The sequence below is a fragment of the Oenanthe melanoleuca genome, chromosome 23 (genome assembly GCF_029582105.1).
Source record: "Oenanthe melanoleuca isolate GR-GAL-2019-014 chromosome 23, OMel1.0, whole genome shotgun sequence".
Classification (NCBI taxonomy): domain Eukaryota; kingdom Metazoa; phylum Chordata; class Aves; order Passeriformes; family Muscicapidae; genus Oenanthe; species Oenanthe melanoleuca.
This window is the reverse complement of record NC_079356.1, coordinates 2,664,384-2,681,456: the sequence shown is the minus strand read 5'-3', so window position 1 is coordinate 2,681,456 and position 17,073 is coordinate 2,664,384. Positions and strand designations below refer to the sequence as shown.

The following is a 17,073-nucleotide window of genomic DNA, read 5'->3' as shown; positions in this document are numbered from 1 at the left end:
GCAATAAATGCATCACTCCTGCACAGGGTTGTGTAAAAGTGGAAAGACAGGCTGGGGCCGAGCTGGGCTGTCCCGCTGCGGCTCGGGCTGGGGGCAGCGGTGGCCCAGGTGGCAGGCACAGCATCCTGAGTGTCCTGCTGTGCCAGGGGAGCTGCCGTGCCCCAGCGCAAACCCGCAGCGTGTGCCCCGCTCCAGCGGCGCTCAGCACGGCACGGCACGGCACGGGGAAATCCCCAGCCCCGGGCAGCGAAAGCGCGGTCTTGCCTCACTCCGCTGGGCTGTTCCCGGAGCAGAGCCGAGGGGGGGCCGCCGCTGCTCGCTCCTTGCACAACCAGGGATGCGGGAGCGCACAGCTCAGCCCTCGCCCCCGGTCTGCCCACGCCGGGCACTGCGAGCGACCTCTGCCCTGCTTCGTGGGCGGCCAACACCATCTCCAGGGGCAGCCTGAGCAGGTGGGAGCCTCCTCCCAACATCATCTCCAGGAGCAGCCTGAGCAGGTGGGAGCCTCCTCCCAACACCATCTCCAGGGGCAGCCTGAGCAGGTGGGAGCCTCCTCCCAACACCGTCTCCAGGAGCAGCCTGAGAAGGTGGGAGCCACCTCCCAACACCGTCTCCAGGTGCAGCCTGAGCAGGTGGGAGCCTCCTCCCGGCCCCTGCTGCCACCGCGCTGGCACCTCCTGAGTCTCATCGGGGCGGCCGCTGGCGCTGACATCACGGGAGCGGCGAGCGGAGCTGCGGCTGTGTGTGTGTGTGTGTCTGTCTGTCTGTCTGTCTGTGTGTCTGTGTGTGTGTTGCTGACACACATCCGTCCCGTGGGACGGCCGGCACTGCCCCGCATTGCGCAGGCAGGTGGGTGGGGCACGGCCCCATGGCCACACGGACCCCATGGCCACACAGCCCCAGTGACCCCCATGGCCACACAGACCCCATGATCCCAGGGCCCCCATGGCCACACATTCCATGACCACACGACCCCAATGACCAAATGGCCCCCATGACCACTCGTCCCCAATGATCACACGTCCCCAGTGACCCCATGATCTCTGTGACCACACAAACCCATGGCCTGGGTCCGTGCTGACACCACTGGCCCGGTCCCAGAAAGGAGGAAATGAGTTTCCTGACAGGCAATGTGTGATTAGAGCCAGGACCTCCCATTCCTAGCAAAACTGGGGAAACCCAGCCTGTGTCCCCAGAGATTCACAAGCCCACTTTGCAGAGAATGTCCCGAAGTTGTCCAGGAGTTAATCATTGGGACTTCAGAGGGGCTGCCACATCCTTCCCTGACTTCTGGGTGCCCAGAGGAGACACTGCTGCTCTGCTTGCAGCTCCTTGGAACACAAACCACTTCCCAGGGGGATGTGACTTCTTAGGAGGTATTTGCTTAGCAATAGGCATAAATCTTCTGCTCTTCACATCAGTCTGGGCGGGATAAAATATTCTGTGACTTTAATTTTTTTTTTATTTAAACATCTTATGTTAATACCACGAAGTGTTTGTTCAACTTTTATTATTCTTTTAGTTCTGAAGTAGGAAGTGCTCCCAGGCACGTCAGAGTACAGCAAATCCAGAGCTGCAGACACTGCACCCAAACTACACTGGGGCTGAGCAGGCAGGGATATTCCTGGATAAGGGGAGCACTGCCATTTTCTGGCAGAGAGGCCACAGCTGGGAAGAGCTGAGCAAACCAGTAAATGCTGCTGTCACAGCCACTTGCGCAACTGCTGGTTTTCCCCAGCATTACTTGTTACTTGAATCTGTTGCTTCTCTCTGCTCTTGACCCAGCTGCTGGAAACCCGAGGTTGCCTGATGAGCCAGGAGTGCTGCTTCAGAATGGAGAGGGTGCTGCTGGAGTGCAGATGTTCTGATGTTCTGGTGCTGCTGGAGTGCAGATGTTCTGATGTTCTAGTGCTGCTGGAGTGCAGATGCTCTGGGTGCTGCTGGAGTGCAGAGATTCTGGTGCTGCTGGAGTGCAGATGCTCTGGGTGCTGCTGGAGTGCAGATGCTCTGATGTTCTGGGTGCTGCTGGAGTGCAGAGATTCTGGTGCTGCTGGAGTGCAGATGCTCTGGGTGCTGCTGGAGTGCAGATGTTCTGGTGCTGCTGGAGTGCAGATGTTCTGGTGCTGCTGGAGTGCAGATGCTCTGGTGCTGCTGGAGTGCAGATGTTCTGATGTTCTGGTGCTGCTGGAGTGCAGATGCTCTGGGTGCTGCTGCAGTGCAGATGTTCTGATATTCTGGTGCTGCTGGAGTGCAGATGTTCTGGTGCTGCTGGAGTGCAGATGTTCTGGTGCTGCTGGAGTGCAGAGATTCTGGTGCTGCTGGAGTGCAGATGTTCTGGTGCTGCTGGAGTGCAGAGATTCTGGTGCTGCTGGAGTGCAGATGCTCTGGGTGCTGCTGCTAGACACGATGCTGGGATGAGGAGATCAAAAAGGGGAGTATCAGCAGATATTGGATCCCTGATGCATCCTGGGCAGGGACAGTGGGACTGCTTTCCCAGGTCCAGGTAAAAAGCATAATGATGGTGAGGCTTCTGCTGCCTCTGCCACTTCAGCCCTCCACAATGACAGACTTACAGCCCAAAAGCCCCTTGAAGGATGTCTCTTTTCCTTGACAACACTGCATGACAAAAAAATTGTCAGGGTGTGCCCAGTCCATCTGTCATTGAGGAGATAGGCTCATCCTATAACTTCATGCCATCAATCACTAAGACCAAAGGCAGAGATCAAGGCTGCTTACTCAGAGGAGTACCTAAGGCCATGTCTAGTCAGGCACAAAGTGACAGCCAAATAAATTTCTTTGGTGTGGTCCGTTGGGAGCATGCACTCTCCTCCAGAGCTCAGAAACATGCCTGCTCTGCAAGGAGCCCTCAGGCTACTCAGAGAGTAATTACTCTGCAGAGTGCTTATGAGGATCTCCTTAAAGCCCATGGAATAAGTTCAAAATGGAATGTTTCAGAGAAAACCCATCTGTTTGTTTGCAGCTGCATAGGAATCCCATACTTGTGGGTGAAGCAGCACTGAGAGGACCACAAGCAGTGTGACAAGGACTGCAGGTGTACAGGCTCCAAACATGAGTTCTGCACACTCTTCATAAGCTTCTCTTCTAGTCCTCCCTTGCTACATTTTCCTTTTTTTCTGAGAAGACCTGAGCTTCATTTCTCCTCTGGAATCACTACAGCACACAGCACTGGGGTCTGGAGGCCAGGAGCTCTTGCCCAACATACAAGTGGGAGCAACCTTCCCTTGCTGGGAGTGTGTCCAGAAAGGGCTTTGCTCAGCTGGTGGGCTGTCACTCCAGCAACCCATGAGGTGCTGCCATCAGAGACTTCTTTATCAAGGCCAATCAGAGCATCATCTAATCTCTCAAGTAGCATCTCCATGAACTTGAGTGTTGCACTGTAAAAGCAGCCCTAAAGGGATATTTTTCAGCTTTGCTTCCAGCATTACTGCTCAGCTTTCCTCATGAGGCATGGTGACCCTCTTCCAGAGAAAGGGCATAAATCTTCATTTGTTTTTACTTTAATTCCAGAATGTGCTAAGAAAATCCAGAGGCAGCTCTGTGAGCCTCTTGAGTCCCTGAGTTGCAGGTGATGGGAGATACAGTTCATCACCAGAAGCACATGGAGATGAGTGCAGTGAGATGAGCCACCAGGTCACTCCACAGATGAGCAAGGCATTTAGGACACCAAAGCTGTTGGAAACACTTAGATCCCAAGGCAGCCAGTCCCAGCCCTGTCACTTCTCACAAAAGCTCAGGAATGGGATCAGATTGGAGCAGGTGCCTTAGTAGGTACCTCATTGCTCAGGGTTTGTCTATACAGGGTTCTTAAGAAAATTAAATTGAATTAACTAAGTCTAAAGTAGAACATTAAAATTCTGCATAAAATTCTTAGTCAGAATTAAAGTGGCCTTAATCTATTCTAACTTACTCCCAAATGCTACTAAATAAGGCCATTTAAATCGTCTTTAATTAACATAATGGTCCCACATAGGCTTTTATAAATGAGATTTAATTAGGCCTTTTTTAGAAGTGAGTTAGCTGCCTTGAGCTTCCATAGGGAGGCAGCAGGTCCAGGGCCATTTTGCTGACAGGGTCCAGGTTGTGGCTGGTTAGCAGGAGTGGCAAAGTGCTGGCATCACTTCCCAAGGAAATGGCACAAGGCCAGCTGCTTCCCCACCAGCAATAATGGGAGCCTTGAATCTCACCTGCTTTGACTGTGTTAAATGCATGAGTGGGAGATGCCAGAGGATGAGCTCTTCCTTTAAAATCTGGGACATGGGGGTGGGAATGCCTAGAAAAATGTGACATCAGGATTTCATGAGACTTGCTGATGAGCAAGGAACCAGGCTGGAGGAAAGCTTCCACTGAGTCAGCAGAGAAGGGGATAGAGGGGGAGGACATGGAAGGACTGAGCCCATCCATGGGACAGGGCTCCTGATGTCACAGAGCACTTTGGGGTCCCTGCTGCCCCTGGATGCTTTAGTTCCTTTTTTGCATACCACAATTCCCAGCTCTGCAGGGTGAGATGCTGCTGGCTGCTCTTAATGACCACCCTGATGACATCTGCCCTTGCCAGCCCCTGTCCTCCCTTCAGTCTCACAAGTTCCTCCTTGGAACAGCCCAGTGCTCTCTTGTGCTATGATGGGGACTTCCAGCTCTTTTCTGTGGCCACAGATGTGTCACAGAGGGACAGAGGAATGAGCCCTGCTCAGCAGTGGCAGCTGACAGCCCTGACAGCATGTCCCACCACAGAAAGGGGATGATGCTGCCCTGCTCTGGGCATGGCACTGGCCAGAAGAAGCAGAGTCTCTTGCCTTGAGGTGAAGAGCCTTAGTGCATCCATGATCCCAGCAAAGGCTTTGTTCTGTGAATCCTCATATCCTCAGAAGCTGCAGCCTCCACCATAGCCCTTGCAGTATCAAAAAAAAATATATAAGTACTGTTCAAAGCAGTTTGCAAATGTGAAAAAAAAAAAAAAAAAGAAACAGTCAAAATCACCCATGAGGAGCTCTGAGGTGTGGTCAACATGTGACTCCCTCTGAATTTTTGGGTGGAGAAGCCAACAGCCTCCCCCTCTCCTGGCTTCTCTCTCACCAAATTAGAGCCATGAGGCTGCTGCCACTGCTTTGCATCAATCAGGAGATTCAGATTTGTGCCTCTTCCTTGGGGTATGTCCTATAGGAAGTACATCTGTGGCCATCCCTTCTGGTGCAATACACTCTAGCCTGGAAGCAAAAGCACACAAACAATGCTAAATTCGTGCTGACTGGAGTAGATTCCAAGGGAAAGAAGTGTTGGGAAAGCACCTACTTAAGAACTGAGTAAGGATTATCTCTGATCTGAATCTCACTCTGTGTGTGTGTGTTACTGTTGAGCACACAGTGTGGTTTCAGACATGGCCAGAGACAAGGAAAAATGATTGTTTCGGGGTAACCACAAGGAAGATGAATGCAAATGTATTCCTGTAACTGGGAGAGTTCCTTGCTCCTGAGTTAGGCTCTGGTACATGGCCTCGGGGAAGCAAATTTGCAACCACCTTCATTAAATTGTTTAGGCATGATTAATCAGAAGTCAGAGATGTGAAGTTTTTGCACATTTCACAATGCAGATTTTAACCCTTCTAGTTCCACACAGTCCACAGGTGAGGCACAGGTACGGGTGGGTGACAGCTGCTCCCTGCCAGCCTGTACCTGCTCTGCACGGGCTGATAATCCACCACGGGCTGAAATCCCGGCTGCCTGCATCACCGGGACCCAGGAGGCACAAGGGACAGGTGTCAGTCAGTCTGTCCTGTCCGTGTGGCAGGGACAGAACAGGAGAACCAGGGTCCAGGAGGCACAAGGGACAGGTGTCAGTCAGTCTGTCCCTGTCTGTTTGACGGGGACAGAACAGGAGAACCAGGATCCAGGTGGCACAAGGGACAGGTGTCAGTCAGTCTGTCCCTGTCCGTGTGGCAGGGACAGAACAGGAGAACCAGGGTCCAGGTGGCACAAGGGACAGGTGTCAGTCAGTCTGTCCCTGTCTGTGTGACGGGGACAGCACAGGAACATCAGGATCCAGGTGGCACAAGGGACAGGTGTCAGTCAGTCTGTCCTGTCCGTGTGGCAGGGACAGCCCAGGAGCACCAGGATCCAGGAGGCACAAGGGACAGGTGTCAGTCTGTCCCTGTCTGTGTGACAGGGACAGCCCAGGAGCACCAGGATCCAGGTGAATGCACAAGGGACAGGTGTCAGTCAGTCTGTCCCTGTCCGTGTGGCAGGGACAGCCCAGGATCTCCGCGATCCAGGTGAATGCACAAGGGACAGGTGTCGCTCAGTCCGTCCCCCCGCTGTCCCGGTCCGTACCGCGGGGCCAGCCCAGCAGCTCCGCGGGCCGGGCCGGGCCGGGCCGGGCTGGGCGGGCCGGGAAGCGGCGGCCGCTCCACCCCTCGCTCTGCCCTTCCGCCCCGCGCCGCTCTCCGGTATAAATGGGCGGCCGCCGCCCGCCCTGCTCCGGCCCCATGGAGAGGCAGCGGCAGCCCGGCGGCGGCAGCGGCCCGGTGAGCGCGGGGGGGAGCGGGGGCTCGGTTCGGACTGGAGGGCTCGGCCGGGCTGCGGGGGGCACCGGGGGTTCGGATCGCGGGGCTCGGCCGGGCTGCGGGAGCGCTGCTAACGCCGCTGTCGCCCCGCAGGTCCCGGCGGCGAGCGGAGGCCGCGGGTGCCCCGTCGGGAGCCATGAGCGCGGGCAGCGTCGCCCCGGGCCGGCCTGAGGCGCTGGCCCGGCCCGCAGCGGGGATGAGCGGCGCCGAGAGCCCCGAGCGGCCCGGCGACGGCCCCGAGCTGCAGCTCAAGGTGGATTTTTTCCGCAAGCTCGGCTACTCCTCGGAGGAGGTCCGCGTGGTGCTGCAGAAGCTGGGCCTGGGCGCCGACACCAACACGGTGCTGGGGGAGCTGGTGAAGCACGGCCCGGCCGAGCGCGACGGGCCCGAGGCCCCGCCCGAGCCCGGCGAGGCCCCGCTGGTCCCTCGGGGCGGCGCCGCCAACAAACCCCCCGCGCCCGGCCCCGAGGAGACGGAGAGCGACAACCTGAAGCCCATCGTCATCGATGGCAGCAACGTGGCCATGAGGTGTGTGCGCGGGGCTGAGGGTGTGCGGGCTCTGACGCGGAAAGCTGAGGGCGCCTCGCTGCGAGCAGCGCTTCTGGCTGCTTGAAAAGGAATTAGTGATGTTTGCCAGTGCGGGTCTGTGTTGGCACCGCTCTGCCCGCCCAGAGCCGCCACTCACGGGCAGTGATGAGAGCAGCAGTGTTTCCTTTCGAACAGGAATTTCCTCCTGTGCTCTAGCGCTGAGGGGATAACTGCAGAGACGTTGTCCTCTCAGCTAGTGGCTTTGTGTAAGTTTCCGTAGCAGGAAGTTGCTCAATAAATAATTACAGGGTTAATTAGAGTAGGCTTTGCAATATTGGTGACTTGTCTCCAAATTGTGCCTCCTGTGTTTTGGTGAATTTCTGTACGAGGAAGAGAACAATGAGATGTCGCAGGTGTCATCAAGGCAGGGCTGTGCTGTGGCTCATCCTCAGCATTTCGTGTGTCCCGGTGCTGCTGGAGCAGGTCCTGTTGGGCACTGTCACCAGAGCCCCCAATATCCATGAAGCTTCCAGAATCTCAGGGCTGGATGTTTATTGGTGTGATGCCAGTTTTCACCCTGGCTTTTGCTCCCACGATGGTGAGCATTGCTTACCCTCACCCCAACCCCAGCAGTGTGTTCCCCACCTCTGCATAGCAGGGATTCTGGGCTCTTGAAATTTAACACACCAGTTTCTGAACTGGGTTTTGAAATCTTTTTTTATGTTGCAGCTCAGAAGCTGTCTCCTTTGTTGTTTATGTTTGTGAATGCAGATTTTATAGAAAACAACCCTGGGTGCGGGTGGAGCTGCCGTGAGTTGCAGTGGGTTTGTCTGAGGTGAAAGTGCTGTGTGGAGGTTTGTTTGCAGGTGTGGTTTTTGCCAAGCCCTGGCTGACAGTTCTGAGAACAGAACTGAAAAAGATGAGGCACAGGCAAGTCCCAGGGTGAATGAGGAGTGGTGGTGGCAGTGGAGCAGGGCTGGAGAGTGAAAGCTGTGCCTGGTGTTCCTGGAGTGAGCCTGTTCCAGTTCCTACTCCCTCCACAGCTCTGGGAGCACTATTGGCCTGTTGTGAGCCATGGCTGATAAGTGACTCTGGCAGCAAAGTTTGCCTTGGATAAAATGTTTGGGCTCTAACAGCAGGATTGGCTGTGTTTGTTAATGAGGAGCCTCTTACTGGTGAAAGTTACCCCAAAATGCAGAGGGGAAAGCACAGCAGCTGTGAGTCAGGGCAGGCCAGAACACAGGGTCTGACACAAGAGAAGTAGTCTGGCTTTTTTTAAGCAATTTGCTAGAAGGGGAATTCCATTCTGAAACTTCCTGTATTGATGGTGTGATGTTCCCTGCTGATTCATTTGCCGTGTGTACAGCGGCCTCCCTCAACAGCACTTGACAAACTTATGCAAATCATAGTGGAAATTAGCTTTTACTTCCTTCTAAGGGAATTTTTCTTTGGCTGCTGCCAAATCAGATCAGCCCAATTAGCTGCCCTCTGGAGGTTTGAGGTTGGTAGCAGGGACTCAAAAAATAAAGAGCGACCAACAGCTCAAAAGCAAAAAAAAATCCACCAAAAAGGATATGGTTTTCACATTTATCTCTAAAAATTTGTTGTAACCTGTGCCTGGCTACTTATAGCTAAATCTATCTGATATTGGAGAAAACTTTTAGAGCATCTTCTAATGGTGATTGTCAGCCTTCTGTAATTTAGGATTCTTATTGGAAGTATGTTAGGGGTCTCTTTAGGTGTTATTTCTGTTGCCAGGAGTTTAGTTCTTCTAGAATAAATACTTTTGTATAGCTCTTCACCTTTCTTTGTAGTTTCAGAGAAAGGGTGAGGCTGGGAGGGGAAGTGAAACTTCTCTGTAGTGGTGCTGCAGCAGTGCCAGTGCAGGAATGGCTCTGGTGAGGGGCTGCTGAGGGGTGGTGGGAGCTGAAATGTCATTCAGGTACAGATGGAAGGAGTGAGACTGGGACAGGTGGTGCCCAGGAGGGAAAATCTTCCTGAATTTTGGTGTAGTGCATCTTCCCAGAATGCTGCCACAGAACCTGGGCAGTTGGATCCCCACAGTGACATATCAAGCTGGAATAGAAGTGTTGAAAGCTTGCCAAAACCACTATCAGAAGAGCTGATTGCACTGTAAATACTAGTGCTTGTAAAACAGGAGGGGTAGTTTCCTCCTAGAAGTTCTGGAAACTTATCGATATGACCTAATGAATAATTAAGAAGCTTTTTGCATCAGTACATGGCTTCTGACAATATTGTCAAACTTTGTTCTCCAGCTGCCATGAGCTGTTCACTCATGCAGCACTGATCACAGGAGGTGTTGCCATTTTGTGCAAATAGTGCATTTGTGGTTTTGAGCCATCATGGAATGAATCATCTTTCCTTGAGGTGAGAGTGCATATTAAATATCTCGTTTTCCTGAAGTGATCAGAACAAGTTTACAAGCAAACCCCCAGAGAGGGGACAGTGCACCCTGGCAGGAGACAGCCTTAGCATTAGCTGGCAGAGTAGCACAAAGGGGTTTCAGGTCACATTGTGCTCTGGGCTAAAAATAACCATCAGAAGTTCCAGGGTTGAAGCAGAGGCAGTTTCAGAGCAGCTGCAACAGTTCCAGCTGCTGTCTCCCTCCCAGTGAGTATTTGGGTGTTTACTGGTATCTTGAGGTGCTGCAATGAGCAGGGGTGCTGGGCAGGTCTGAGTGAGGGTGTTGTTACACAAGACAAGCATCTGTGTTTGCTGCCTGTTCTCAGCACTTCACTGAAGTGTGTCCTGGTTGCCAGCTCCCTTTGCTCTGTGCATTGCCTGCCTAGCATGTACTGAATCATGAAGGAATTAAAGTCTTAATTTTCTCCTTTGCAGCCATGGAAATAAAGAGGTGTTCTCCTGCCGAGGTATCCTTCTGGCTGTCCAGTGGTTCTGGGACAGGGGACACAAGGATATTACAGTCTTTGTGCCCTCCTGGAGGAAGGAGCAGCCCCGACCAGATGTGCTCATAACAGGTATGAAAACTGAAAGTAGCTTTTCAGGCTGGCTGCTCTGTCACTTAGTGAGCTTGCAGAGTTTTGGCTAAGTCAGTAATTAACTTCAGAACGGAAAGTCTGAGTAGTAGGAGCTGCAATGAGCAGAACTGACCAGGAAGAATTAGTCATTAACTTCTCCCTTAAGCCAGCTTTTGCCTGAATCAGTTGGAATAATTCAGAAAACAAGAAATAAAATACAAAAAGTTAGGAAGCAGAGCAGTATTTTTTTTTTCTTGAATTTTTTCCTCTGTACTTTGTATTTAACTGGAGCCTATTTAGCCAGAATTATTCAAACTGAGGGGAGCTTGCAGAGAGCTGAGATCTGAGTAACTCAGAGCAAGGCTGGCAGCACTCTGGGCTGCAGAGAACCAGAATGCTGTTATGAGAACCTTAGCTGTGAGGGATGTACTGACAGCTGTGCTTGCTCCAGACCAGCACTCAGGGCTAAAGAGAACCAGAGTTACATTATGAGAATTTTACCTGTGAGGGTGTGCTGACAGCTGTGCTTGCTCCAGACCAGCACTCAGGGCTAAAGAGAACCAGAGTTACATTATGAGAATTTTACCTGAGAGGGTGTGCTGACAGCTGTGCTTGCTCCAGACCAGCACATCCTGCACTCTGGGCTGCAGAGAACCAGAGTTACATTATGAGAATTTTACCTGAGAGGGTGTGCTGACAGCTGTGCTTGCTCCAGACCAGCACTCAGGGCTGCAGAGAACCAGAGTTACATTATGAGAATTTTACCTGAGAGGGTGTGCTGACAGCTGTGCTTGCTCCAGACCAGCACATCCTGCACTCTGGGCTGCAGAGAACCAGAATGACATTGAGAATTTTACCTGAGAGGGGTGTGCTGACAGCTGTGCTTGCTCCAGACCAGCACTCAGGGCTAAAGAGAACCAGAGTTACATTATGAGAACCTTAGCTGTGAGAGGGGTGTGCTGACAGACCAGCACATCCTGCACTCTGGGCTGCAGAGAACCAGAGTGACATTATGAGAACCTCACCTGTGAGGTTGTGCTGACAGCTGTGCTTGCTCCAGACCAGCACTCAGGGCTAAAGAGAACCAGAGTTACATTATGAGAATTTTACCTGTGAGGGTGTGCTGACAGCTGTGCTTGCTCCAGACCAGCACATCCTGCACTCTGGGCTGCAGAGAACCAGAGTTACATTATGAGAATTTTACCTGTGAGGGTGTACTGACAGCTGTGCTTGCTCCAGACCAGCACTCAGGGCTAAAGAGAACCAGAGTTACATTATGAGAATTTTACCTGTGAGGGTGTGCTGACAGCTGTGCTTGCTCCAGACCAGCACATCCTGCACTCTGGGCTGCAGAGAACCAGAGTTACATTATGAGAATTTTACCTGTGAGGGGTGTGCTGACAGCTGTGCTTGCTCCAGACCAGCACATCCTGCACTCTGGGCTGCAGAGAACCAGAATGACATTGAGAATTTTACCTGTGAGGGTGTGCTGACAGCTGTGCTTGCTCCAGACCAGCACTCAGGGCTGCAGAGAACCAGAGTTACATTATGAGAACCTTAGCTGTGAGAGGGGTGTGCTGACAGACCAGCACATCCTGCACTCTGGGCTGCAGAGAACCAGAATGACATTGAGAATTTTACCTGTGAGGGTGTGCTGACAGCTGTGCTTGCTCCAGACCAGCACTCAGGGCTAAAGAGAACCAGAGTTACATTGAGAATTTTACCTGTGAGGGTGTGCTGACAGCTGTGCTTGCTCCAGACCAGCACATCCTGCACTCAGGGCTGCAGAGAACCAGAGTTACATTATGAGAATTTTACCTGTGAGGGTGTGCTGACAGCTGTGCTTGCTCCAGACCAGCACTCAGGGCTGCAGAGAACCAGAGTTACATTATGAAAATTTTACCTGTGAGGGTGTGCTGACAGCTGTGCTTGCTCCAGACCAGCACATCCTGCGCGAGCTGGAGAAGAAGAAGATCGTGGTGTTCACGCCGTCGCGGCGCGTGGGCGGCAAGCGCGTGGTGTGCTACGACGATCGCTTCATCGTGAAGCTGGCGCACGAGTCCGACGGCGTGGTGGTGTCCAACGACACCTACCGTGACCTGCAGAGCGAGCGGCCCGAGTGGAAGAAGTTCATCGAGGAGCGCCTGCTGATGTATTCCTTCGTCAATGACAAGTATGGCTCTGCGTGCTGTTTTTAGATCCTCTGCTGGGATCCATACAGAGTGTTAGTAAGCTGTTGGCACAGACAAAACAATCCTTCCAGGCCTGACAGCCGAGGACACCCTCTGCCTCAGACCCTGAGAAACAGCAACAAAAATGAATTAAGGGGAGTGGAGCTTCATTACCTGACTAGACCAAACTTACATCTGCCTGAAAAGCTCGTGACCACCACCCATCATGGGTGTAGCCTCTGGAAAGCTTTTAACTGCCCAAGATGTATCTATTGAAGCCTTTAATAATACCCACTTTACTCTCCTAACTCTGGCCTCTGTTCTAGGTAGCCCCTCCAAGGTATCATGGTCACATTTTCCTGGGCTTTTAAGAAAGATGTGTGTGAACACACTGGCTTGTTCTAAGGAAGTGATAGCAAGTGATGCATGAGAAGAGTAAAATGCTAGTGAAAAAATAAAGAAAAGCTGTAGAATACAAAGGCAAAAGAAGTTGGTGGCATCCCAGTAGTTGCTCCTAATTTGGAGCTAGGAGCTTCAAGGTGAGCTTCAGGGTGCAATTTCCTCACAGGACAATTGTTAGCAGGCTCAGCAGCAGGGATTAATCCTGGTCAGCAACCAAGTGTTGAACCTTTTCTGTGCCTGAAGGGAAGTATTTTGTGCTGCTGTGGACTAGGTAGCAGGAGGGTTATCTCCTCAGGAAATGAGAGAGCTTTGTAAGGCTCAGATAGCTTTTGATCTTCAGTGAAATAGGAGGCTTTGAGAGGAAACCAAACCTCAACTCAAAAAAGTGAGCTGCTTCTGACTGAGATTTGTTTTTCTGTAGGTTTATGCCTCCAGATGATCCCTTAGGGCGTCATGGCCCCAGCCTGGATAATTTCCTCAGGAAGAAACCTGTAGTTCCAGAACACAAGAAACAGCAGTGCCCTTATGGTAAGATCTGCCTTATTTATGTGAAGAACAAGGTGTCTGTGCAAGTGTCATTCATAATCTAGTCAAATCCAACTGGTCATTCCATGCTCTGGCTTTCCTTACAGGGAAAAAATGCACTTATGGCATTAAGTGTAAGTTCTACCATCCTGAAAGGATCAACCAGCCCCAGCGCTCGTTAGCTGATGAGCTCCGTGCCAATGCAAGGCTGTCTCCAACCAGAAGCAGCTGTGCCAAGGAGGAGAAAAAGGGGAAACGGGGTTCCCAGGCAGAGCTCTTGTGCTCTGTGCCCACAGAGAGCGACAAAAGCTCCTTACAGAAGGTCTGTGCAGAGAGGAAGAGCTTGGCCCACAAAGGCAAGCCCAGTGACGTTGTGCTGCAGGCCAAAGGCTGTGTGTCAGGCAGTGTTTCCCCTGACAGGTACCAGCAGCCTCCCATGGACTCTCTGGCTTACACCTCCCAGGAGCGTCTCGACTCGGGCATCGGCTCTCTGGAGAACCAGCTGTCTGACATGTGGCCTCACAGGTGTGCCAGTCACTGTGACCATGCCCATGCAGAGCAGGTGGCTGTCTGCACCTGTGGCAGGCAGAGACCTGTCTACCCACATTCCCCCAGCTTGGAGCAGAACGGTCTGGTCTCTTACAAGCACGCATCCCATAAATCCTCTTCCTCTGGTGCTCGCTTCTTGCAGTACAGCCCTGAGCTGTCTCACTCAGGAGCACCCCACTCTTTCTCAGGCTATGGGGTGCCTGTGCATGCAGGTCCTGCAGGGCAGTACAGCCTGCCTGGTGAGTTCAGTGCTGCCCTGCCCCACTCGAGGGAGTTCTGGTCCGAGCCATACCCGCTGCCACAGGTGAGATCCCCAGGTGTGCCCAGCCCCCACACGGTGCAGAGAGCCCCAGGCCCAGCCTATGGGGACTCGGGGCCCTGGGCTGGCTCAGAGCAGTTTGCTGAGGAGAGGGCCAGCGTGCACGTCAAGCTGTGCGGCATCTTCCACCCGCACCTGGTGGATGCTGTGATGAGCCGCTTCCCCCGGCTGCTGGACCCCCAGCGGCTGGCAGCAGAGATCCTCACCTACAAGGCCCAGAACCCAGGGGTGTGAGGCAGCTGCCAAGGGCAGCCAGGCACTGGGAGAGCTTGAGGGGCTGGTTTTGCCTCTGCTGCTGCCACAGATGCCTTCTGAGTGCTCCTTCTGATTCCTGTGGAAGTACTGGGCTCCAGCTGGAGGCTGGATGCCAGATGTGCTGTTCCCACAGAGATTCTGCTCCAGCTATGACTGCATGCCTGTGGGAGAGGTGAGAACACCCCAGCATCACACCTTCCCCAGGGGCTGCTAAGCAGGAAGGGAGGCTGCAGCTCTAGAGCAGGACTGTTCCTTCAGGGTTCATGGCAGTCTGGCACACCCTGAATCCTGCAGTTATCCTGCCTTTGTAGTGGCCTAGGGCTAGTTTCTGAGGACCCAAATGCCTTGTCAATGCTTTTGTTAGGTCCTGACTAAGCCTCTTTACTAAATCCCACCATTGAGATCTGTGGCAAATGTTGGGTTATTAATGTAATCTGAAGCTGGATTTAGCTGACTGGTTTTACTGGTGTACTTCTTGAATGATGCTTTCCACACCCCTCCCACATCAGCTTATCTTCCTGAGGTGAGGTAATCGTGCCACATGGACCACAAGTGCTCAGTGAGCTGCTCAGCTCCCAGGAGCCCAGCCCTTGCTCAGGAGGAGCAGCTGGACACTGCTCAGAGCTCTGTGAGTTGTGTGGGGCATGTGCTGCCAGCTGCAGTGTCCCAGCAGGTGGGTGAGCTGAACATGCTGTGAGTGCTGCTCTGGAGCTGTCCCTGTCCCAGGCTGGCTCTGTGCAGCACTGACAAGGATTTATTTTGTGCCTTTTGCCTTCAAAGAGCAATAGAACAGCTGCAGTCACATCTGGACTGCTGCCAGGGGCCTTCCTGAGGAGTCTTTAATATTTTGTGCTGTAAAGCTGTTGCTTCATCTTCTTCCTCACCAATATTCCCCTGTCCTTTGGCTGTGCCCAACTACAGCAGCATCCAGAATTGTAGAATGACTTATTTGGCAAGACTGTTCCTGTTTCATTTCCTCTTACTCTGTAAGACACTTTCTATTGTAGGTACTGTAAGAGACTTTAAATATGCAAACCCAATTGCTGTAGTAATTGGTTCTGGCCATGGAATTTTGCTGTGCAAGGGATGCAGAGGTGTTCCTGGCACTTGCAGGCCAGAAGCAGTTGATTTGTTGATACACATTGTATCTGTGTGTGTTGTTGTTTTCTAAATACAATACGCCCTTCTGTGGTTAAACCAAGGTTATTAAGTGGCAAATTGGGAAGGGGAGAGTGGAAGGCAGCTGGTCCTGAAACTCTCCTGGAAGCAGTGTTGTCTATTCCTGCTCTTCCCTCTGATGTCCAAGGAATGACCTGTCCAGACTGGCACCATGTGCCATGAGACCACAGGGACACAGAAACCTGTATACCTGGTTAATAATGATACATTACAAATTAGTAATGTTTCATGTTAGTAAGCAAAATGCTTCTTAATTTTAAGTAACCTGATACTTTGCATATTTGTAAATTACAGGGAAAAAAAAAAGGTTTTTAATGTTATTGTTCAGCACCTTGCTGCTTGCAGTTGTAATCAATGCTGTTCTCACCTCAGCCATATGTTACTTGGTAAGGTGGGTTTGGGTTTCTGGTAGAATGCTGGTATCTGCTGCCTCTCTTGCAGTGAGAAAATTAACATTTTGTACTCCCCAGCTGATACTTGCTGAACTTTCTGTATCACTATGCAGTATAGTCTTGTACTGAATAGCCATGTGACAGCCCTGGCAAAGAAGAACTGTGTTATATAAATAAAAACTGCTGAGTTGACATATTTGGTCTCTGGTGGCTTTGTGGAGGAACAGCCAACATTTTGGTTGGCTTTCCAGGGAAGTCAGAGAAATTATCCTTCTTCCCTGGGGTTCTCTGACAGGCTTTGATGTCTGTGTGCAGTCAGGGCTGGTTATTGACTGGCTGTTAATCGATGGAGTGAGACCAAAACATCCATGTGCCCTGGCAGATAAGGGCATGTGCAGTTCTGCTGTTTGTTTGGCTCCACTGGGCTTGCTCAGTGCCTGGGGCAGGCACTGGCAGGGCAGGTGGGACGAGCAGCAGTGTGGGTGTCACAGGAGCTAAAGCACAGCACACTCCTGGCAGTTCTGGAATCTGTGTGGACTGTGGCTTTAAGGGGCAATTCCACAGTACAGCTTGGAAATAAAGACCTATTTTATCCACTTACAGTGTACATCTGTGTCAGATGTTGAGTGTGGGATATATGAATGGTAACATGTCCCTATTTTGCTCTGAAGATTTGTTATGGCCTGGAAGTGCAGCAGGAGTATCATTGCTCACATTGTGGTGTCAGGATCTTCCCCTCCCATCTGCTCCACTAGCACAGCATGTTCTTATCTCACTGGTTAAATAACTTTATGGTCTGTATTGAAACTTGTGCTCTTCATTTACCACAGGGCAATGACTCTAGTTAATCAGAAACCAGGGAAGCAAGTGCTCCCAGAGACCAGCTGCATTTCAAAACAAACCTGCACCCTCACAGTCTGAAGTCTTTATTGACTGTGGGAGAGGAAGCCTCTGAGGACGTCACTGCAGTGACAGAGCTCGTGTGTGTGTGGTGGGAGGGGATGGAGTGTCAGGGATCTGAGCACACCTGTAACCACGTGAGCACTTTGCTGTCTGTAATGGATCTGCAGTTGAAAAATGCTGCAGGGTTTTACAGGTGTTGCTGTAAAAGACAATAGGTAATTCTAGTTGTACAGGTTGTGTAGAGGGGGTAAGTGTTTGTTTTTGCATCTCTCAA

General features: G+C 51.9%; 2 protein-coding genes across 2 annotated transcripts; one reads left to right on the top strand and one right to left on the bottom strand.

Moving 5' to 3' along the window:
- Positions 1 to 1,004: 1,004 nt before the first annotated feature.
- Positions 1,005 to 6,715, bottom strand: LOC130262106 (uncharacterized). The gene is made up of 3 exons (XM_056508907.1): positions 6,653 to 6,715; positions 4,500 to 4,636; positions 1,005 to 2,409 (listed from the first exon to the last, which is right to left on the bottom strand). The coding sequence occupies exons 1-3, from the start codon at positions 6,713 to 6,715 to the stop codon at positions 1,704 to 1,706; spliced, it is 906 nt and encodes a 301-aa protein (XP_056364882.1). The 3' UTR covers positions 1,005 to 1,703.
- Positions 6,453 to 16,088, top strand: ZC3H12A (zinc finger CCCH-type containing 12A). The gene is made up of 6 exons (XM_056509360.1): positions 6,453 to 6,538; positions 6,671 to 7,105; positions 9,965 to 10,104; positions 12,043 to 12,277; positions 13,099 to 13,205; positions 13,310 to 16,088. The coding sequence occupies exons 2-6, from the start codon at positions 6,714 to 6,716 to the stop codon at positions 14,302 to 14,304; spliced, it is 1,869 nt and encodes a 622-aa protein (XP_056365335.1). The 5' UTR covers positions 6,453 to 6,538; positions 6,671 to 6,713; the 3' UTR covers positions 14,305 to 16,088.
- The last annotated feature ends 985 nt before the right edge of the window (positions 16,089 to 17,073 follow it).

Bases quoted from the DNA above. Each gene is read 5' to 3' on its own strand.
- LOC130262106 (XM_056508907.1), bottom strand. From the start codon at position 6,715: ATGGCTCCCGACGGGGCACCCGCGGCCTCCGCTCGCCGCCGGGACCTG. The intron at 4,637-6,652 runs GTTAGCAGCGCT...TCCCCATCATAG, and splicing joins ACCTGCGGGGCGACAGCGGC to CACAAGAGAGCACTGGGCTG. The intron at 2,410-4,499 runs GTATGCAAAAAA...TCCTCATCCCAG, and splicing joins CTGCAGAGCTGGGAATTGTG to CATCGTGTCTAGCAGCAGCA.
- ZC3H12A (XM_056509360.1), top strand. From the start codon at position 6,714: ATGAGCGCGGGCAGCGTCGCCCCGGGCCGGCCTGAGGCGCTGGCCCGG. The intron at 10,105-12,042 runs GTATGAAAACTG...TGCTTGCTCCAG, and splicing joins ACCAGATGTGCTCATAACAG to ACCAGCACATCCTGCGCGAG. The intron at 13,206-13,309 runs GTAAGATCTGCC...CTTTCCTTACAG, and splicing joins GAAACAGCAGTGCCCTTATG to GGAAAAAATGCACTTATGGC.